Source organism: Phalaenopsis equestris, unplaced genomic scaffold (assembly GCF_001263595.1).
Source record: "Phalaenopsis equestris unplaced genomic scaffold, ASM126359v1 Scaffold203793, whole genome shotgun sequence".
NCBI classification, from domain to species: Eukaryota; Viridiplantae; Streptophyta; class Magnoliopsida; order Asparagales; family Orchidaceae; genus Phalaenopsis; species Phalaenopsis equestris.
The window spans coordinates 1,535-8,698 of record NW_018223393.1 but is presented as its reverse complement, the minus strand read 5'-3'; the positions used below and the strand labels follow the sequence as shown (position 1 = coordinate 8,698).

Sequence of the window (7,164 nt, the reverse complement as noted above, 5' to 3'; positions counted from 1 at the left end):
AGCAATGTTTCAAATGTTGTGTATGTAATTATCCCATTCTAATTTTAGATCCTCTGTGGACTTTATGGTTGATCACTTCATGAGTTCGTTTTTAGTGCATGTTGTCACGGACAAATAGTCCCACATCGGCTATGTGTAGGGCTGAAAAGCAGTATTTAAGTCATGGGCAGCCCACCTCTTTTAAGGCTTCTTTTGGGAGGTGACAAGTGGTATCAGAGCAAATTACTGTCTATCAGGTGTGTGGACTCCCCATGGTCCAGTGGGATCCTCCGTGGAGCCGATCCGTGACGAGGGTATCACGTGATTGGGTGGAGGAGAATGTCACGGACAAATAATCCCACATCGGCTAGGTGTAGGGCCGAAAAGCAGTATTTAAGTCTTGGGCTGCCGACCTCTCTTAAAGGCTCTTTTGGGAGGTGACAATGTGCTCTCTTTGTAATATACAGAAGCAGGCAAATTGGCCATGGATTTAATAGCATTGATTTGTTGAACCCAAATAGAATTTGCAATACTGCTTAATTAACGTACATTTTGAGAGTAGCTGCGCCAAATTATAGTCTATTATTCAGTCATCTATAAAATATTTAAACTCGTTTTTAGTGGTGGACCTATTAGTAATATTTTAATTTAGTAAAATACAGGAATTTTTAATGATTTTGATGTTCATAATTGGTGTTTTTATTTGGCCGTTTATACTCTTAAGATATTTAAAAATAATAAAAATAACTAGTTGTAATATTTGTAATATATTTGGCAATCCTTAATTAATAGTTCATTTTTTAACTGCGCTCTTAAGTTCGCTTTCAATGATCTCGACTGTGTTCTTTTGCCTTGGTCCTGTGCGCCTTTCTTATAGGTTTCAACGGTGTCAATTATTTCAATATTTTTATGAATTTTGTTTTGTTCAGCGCACATTCAGATCAAAATAATTCAAATTCTATGAACATTTTCAGAACAAAACATTTCTTTAGAATTTTTAATCAATCTTTACCAAAACAATCTGTTCCTTTCTATCTCTATATATATTATATATATATATATATATATATATATATATATATATATATTCACATTTTTGCACATGGGAGTAAATTCTATTAACATTTCACAAATTGTAGAAATTTAAAAATAGTTCTTTTACTGGGATATATTTAGAAATTAGATTGAAAGAGGCAAAGAGCTACAAAAAAAGTTTGCAATTTTGGATTTTTTTAAAAATCGGTTAAACCTCTTTTCATCAGTAATCTCTCACCAAAAAGAAGGCATGTGCGGATGTTAGCGAAAATGGTAAAAATGGGCTCCCATAGAGAGAAAGGACATGCGAAAGACAGAGTCACCTGAGCCCACAATCGTGTCAATCGGATCAGAACATCCCAATACGACATCTTTAACCAGTTCCAATATAAAATTTTAAAACCTTATTAACTTATAATCAGTCCATTACTGCGTAATTAACATAAAAGTGAGAAGACAAGTCTGGAGATCCCCAATTTTCCCTCTCCTGATAATGCAACACGTGGTTTTCTTTCAGTGGGGAAACTGTAAATCCCTACCGTCTCCTTTCTCCGCCAGTCCTGCGCACCCAAACTCTATATATAACTCCACATCCCCCACCTCCATTTTCCCACCTCCTGCCTTCTACTTCCCACTGCCATCAGCCGCAGTGAAAGCAAAAAAGAAAAAAAAAAAAAGAAAAAGAAAAGAAAAAATCAATACACAGAGAAGAAGGGCAAAGCAAAGTTCAAAGTTTTGTTCCTTTCCAAAGTCTTTTGAACAAGCCATGGCGTCCTCCATGTCCTTGTTCATGTCCTCCAGTAGCAATCAAACAGTAAATCCCCAAATCCTCGGGTTAAAACAGAGCTCCAGGCCATCCCATCTCATCCGACAAAATTCAATAAAATCAGTCCGAAGCCGTCGGGAAATCGCCGGACCAATCCATTGCTCCAGTACTTCTAATTCCGTCCTCGAAATCGCCAAGCCCGCTCCTTTTTTACCTTCAACGCCCTCCACCCCCCGGACAATCCTCCCATCCCCCACCAGCAAGTCGTCCCGGCCCAAATGGAACATCTTCCAACGAGCTGCCGCCGCCGTGCTCGATGCCGTGGAAGACGGTTTAATCGCTAACGTGCTTGAACGCGGTCACCCCCTCCCGAAAACCGCAGACCCCGCCGTCCAGATCGCCGGCAACTTCGCCCCCGTGGGGGAACAGCAGCCGCACCATGATCTTCCGGTGGACGGCCGAATCCCACCTTTCATTAACGGCGTATACCTACGCAACGGCGCCAACCCGCTTTACGAACCCGTCGCCGGTCACCACTTTTTTGATGGCGACGGCATGGTGCACGCCGTCCAACTCCGCAACGGCCGCGCATCCTACGCCTGCCGCTTTACGGAAACTGAACGGCTGATGCAAGAGCGCGCAGTGGGGCGTGCTATCTTCCCAAAAGCCATCGGAGAGCTCCACGGCCACTCCGGTATCGCTCGACTGCTCCTCTTCTACGCCCGCGGCGTCCTTGGCCTCGTCGATCCCTCACGCGGCACAGGTGTCGCCAACGCCGGTCTTGTTTATTTCAACAACCGCCTCCTCGCCATGTCGGAGGACGACCTACCGTACCATGTCCGCATCAACCCTAACGGCGACCTCGAGACAGTTGGGCGTTTCGACTTCGACGGGCAACTGACCTCCACCATGATCGCGCACCCGAAGCTCGACCCGGAGACTCGCGAGCTGTTCGCACTCAGCTACGACGTGATCAAAAAACCGTTTTTGAGGTACTTCCGCTTCTCACCGAGCGGAGAGAAATCTCCGGATGTAGAAATTCCTCTAACGCAACCAACCATGATGCACGACTTCGCCATCACGAAGAATTTCGTCATCGTCCCCGACCAGCAGGTTGTTTTCAAGCTTCAAGAAATGCTTTGCGGAGGCTCCCCGGTGGTCTACGACAAGGAGAAAATCGCCCGCTTTGGCGTGCTTCCCAAATACGCCGTCGACGCGTCGGAGATGCGGTGGGTCGACGTGCCGGACTGCTTCTGCTTCCACCTCTGGAACTCATGGGAAGAACCGGAAACAGAGGAAGTCGTCGTTATCGGCTCCTGCATGACCCCACCCGATTCCATTTTTAACGAGTCGGAGGAGAATCTCCGGAGCGTGCTGACCGAAATCCGGCTTAATCTCCGCACGGGGAAATCAAGCCGACGGCCGGTTCTTCGAGCCGGGGAGACGCAGATAAATCTGGAGGCCGGAATGGTGAACCGCAACAGGCTGGGGCGAAAGACCAAGTTTGCGTACCTCGCGATTGCGGAGCCATGGCCAAAGGTGTCGGGGTTTGCCAAAGTTGATCTAGCCAGCGGCGAGGTTCAGAGATTCGAATACGGCACGGATGCAAATGCGTGGGAGAGAGGTTGGGGGGGGAGCCGTACTTCATCCCCCGGGAGGGGGGCGAGCGGGAGGACGGCGGATATGTCCTGGCCTTCGTACACGACGAGAGTGAGGGGACGTCGGAGCTGGTTATAGTCAACGCCGCAGACATGAGGATGGAGGCGTCGGTGCGGCTACCGTCGAGGGTGCCGTACGGGTTCCACGGAACGTTCGTCGGCGCACGTGAACTGCAATCACAGGCGTGAGGTGATGGGGCACCTCTATTATTACAGGGAGGGGAATTTTTCAGAGGGATTGGCTGTCAGGTCCCCGGAGTTCTCCTCTTTTGCACAAATAGTGTTAGTTGTTTCATTTGGTTCTTTTTCATTTCTTTTTGATGGAAAAGGGTGGCCAGTTCGTAGCTTTTGTTGATGTAGGTATAGAATTGACGAGCTCAGCTGGTCTCCTCTTCATTTTTGTTCTTTTGCCTTGAAACCTTTTTGGGCTTTTTCTCTGTTGGTACAGAGTTTATGAGGCAATAATGCCTCGCACCCTACCTATATGAAGGGTTTTCAGGGGCTGCTCTGCTTTTTCTCTGTTGTCTATACCATTCATGGTACATTTGCTTCATCCTCATTGTTCATATATATATATTTATATTTGAAAATATGGAATTTTGCTTTATTTTGTTTGCATTTTTTGTTTGGGTGAAGGAATTGCTTGCCAGGGCGCAAGATTTAGTTGCAGTGCTCTGGTTATTCTCTCGAACCCAGTTTGATATGTGGGAAACAACCCATGAGCTTATGATTCATTATTGACATTTTCTTTTGGTTTCGAACGCAAGAAAAAGGTTTTTTTTATTTAATATTTAATATTAATCTGGAGAAAAAGTAATAATCTTGAGAAAGTTTTTCAATTGCAAAATAAGAAAGATTGTATAATTTGGGTGGATGTTTTTACAATGCTGTGCTATTTTGAAAACCTGCCGAACATTTCTTCCAAACCTCATATTGAAAGAGGATTTGTATTGCTTTACTTGCTAAAGTTTTAAATTATGATTCAGTACATAACTAGTAATGTGAGCATCCCCTTGCACTAAGAATTGTGGCCATTCTTTTTAGTTGTGTTGCATTTAAATACATAGCATTCAAATTCTGTGTGTTTACATCTTTAATACCAAACCTTAGATTTTTACATCTATATCACTAAAATAATTCATATCACATCAGAATTGTCACTTTACATCTATATCACTAAAATAATTCATATCACATCAAAATTGTCACTAGTCAATTTCAAAGAAGTAAATTCCATCTTTTCTTGCATAGAAACAGCGGCACATCTACGTAAAAATCAAAATTTAGGTGTTAGATATATACATTACTGAAGTTCTAATAAGTATATCTTTTCCGTGGGTCGGCTACATGAATCCTTTTTCTCCATTGCGCCCTATTTGGTGTATATTTTCAATAAGTTTTCATAAATTAAGATCATTTTTTATACAATAAGGCCAAGTCTTCCTAGTTTTACCTCTGCCTTTCTCAATATAAGTCAAATCTAAAACATCTACTCTCATAATCGGATCATCACATGGTCGACGCTTAATGTGACCAAACCATCTAAGACGACTTTCTCTAATTTTGTCCTTCATAGGAGCTACACCAACCATATCACAGATATAATCATTGTATGGTTACAGGAAAGTAAGAAAATCAAAATTTGTGACATGGTGGATGAAAATAAGATATAAAATAGGACCTAATTAAGAGAAATATTGAAGCCGAGAAGAGTACTCATTCAGACAATTAAGTCCTACAAGGATGTCATCACAGGTAAGATGTCAAAAAAGTTCATCGTTCTAGATTGAGAACTCGTGTTCGGCTTGTTAAGTACCTGATCCCGACTTTCTATATAGATGTTTATTGCGATGTATGTGATTATGTGGATAAATTCCTTAATAATGATTCTTACTTTGCAACCAAGCCAAAAATTTGATCCCAAGCAAAAGCTAGGTAAATTTTTCACTATGAACCAAACAAAAATAAAGTTATAATATTTAATTATGGGATACTACACAAGTATACGTATCATTATCAAGTAATATAAGAGTTTTTTATTAAGCCTCAAATATCGAGCCCACATGAAAAATTTGACAAGATGCACTCTACAAAACAAAAGAAATTAGATAACAAATTTTCTACTTAGCAAAATTTTCTTACTTAAATTAAAGATGCTATAATAGGAATGAAACTTAATTATTTTTGTAATATTTTTTTTCTTAACCTAAATAAAGTAAGCAACTAATTAATTTAACTAAATACTTGCAAGATGAAGGCAATATAAATAAAATATATTTTTCTTATCATGAATCAGTAACAAATATAAAAATTTTGTTGTGGAAATATTCTAAATGTGTTATGCCAAATAGAAGCGATAATATTCTTTACCCTTATTAGAGATTCTATAAGGAACATTAGCTAATCTATAGTTTAAATAATTTTGAAGACCGGTTATGTAGGAAAGATACTAGCTCTCACTATAGAGTTCCCTCTTCTCCCTCCAACTGGGGGCTACCATCTCGTATCAAAACCTAAAACTATAAATCAAATTGGGGGCTTTAGTTTGTCACTCTAAAGTTCTATAATTCTATTTCCATGAAAGTTTATTTCCATATTTATTTGCACTCACTTAACATGAACTACATTTTCATCCATGAAATCAAATGTGATTCTTACCATTTGTTGACTGAGACAATATCATCTCGGATCTTACTTGTTCTCACAACGTGTACTAACATCTTAATTGGCCAAATCAAAAAGTAAATGAAGTACAAGGTTTCAAATCATCACAATCCTTCCAACATTGAAGTCTAATACTTCACACAACTTCCTTTTAATATTTAATTATTTATCATTTTAAAGAAAAAGATAAAGAAAAATACTTAGAATTCATGAAGAAAACACATCCACACTTGAGTTTAAAGGTAGAATTCATGCACACAAATAAGAAATCCAAATTAAAACAAAATGTAGTAAAAAACATAAACACTTATCTCAAATTCTCTCCACCAAATATCTTAAAGTTCATTTGAATTCTCTTCCTTCACTTACAATACAAACCAAAACTCAAAATAAAAAGAAAAGGGGTCAGCGGCGGTGGTAGCGATGGGCGGCGGTGACGGCGGTTACTTGGATGGATGATGACTGTTTGTTGGGACTGGCTGGCTCTCTCTTGTTTGATGATCCAAATTTTTTTATAAAAATCCAAAAGGTGCATTGGTGCCTTCAAAATGCGTCTTCATTCAATAAATCTTCTAGAAGTTGCATCTTTTCAAAAGTCAATTGAATGAATTTTTGTATCCATGGGCTATTTCTCATGTTCTTACCTAGGGTTGCTTCAAACACCTCTTAAAAAATTCATCTAAATTCAATGAATCATCAAATAAATACTTTTTGGGCTTAAGCGTGGGGTACATGGTGCTTAGGCGCAACTCTCTCTGTATAATTGGCGCGTAAGCGCCAATCCTGAGGCGCGTAAGCGCCAATCCTGAATACCTTAGTTCATTTTTTCACCTTCTTCATTTTTGCTTCAAATTTGACCCTTTCGACACTTCTTTTACCATTTTTCATCTATTTGATTGTACCTACAAGAAAAACACACAAATATATTTCATTAAAGTGCAATATCTCAAAAATAGGCATAAAATGTATATAAAAATTCTATATATTTTAGATGTATCAGTACCCCGTGTTCTACTCATTCTTATTTTTTATATTAATTTTTTAAAACTATTTTTTTAAGAA

At 39.8% G+C, this 7,164-nt stretch overlaps 1 protein-coding gene across 1 annotated transcript; it reads left to right on the top strand.

The window, feature by feature from the left end:
* The first annotated feature begins 1,468 nt into the window (after window positions 1-1,468).
* LOC110036210 (9-cis-epoxycarotenoid dioxygenase, chloroplastic-like) lies at window positions 1,469-4,005 on the top strand. Its single transcript, XM_020740605.1, is given in 2 exon segments — window positions 1,469-3,400; window positions 3,403-4,005. Coding segments are annotated over 2 exon segments (2,118 nt in total). The 5' UTR covers window positions 1,469-1,507; the 3' UTR covers window positions 3,628-4,005.
* Window positions 4,006-7,164: the final 3,159 nt, after the last annotated feature.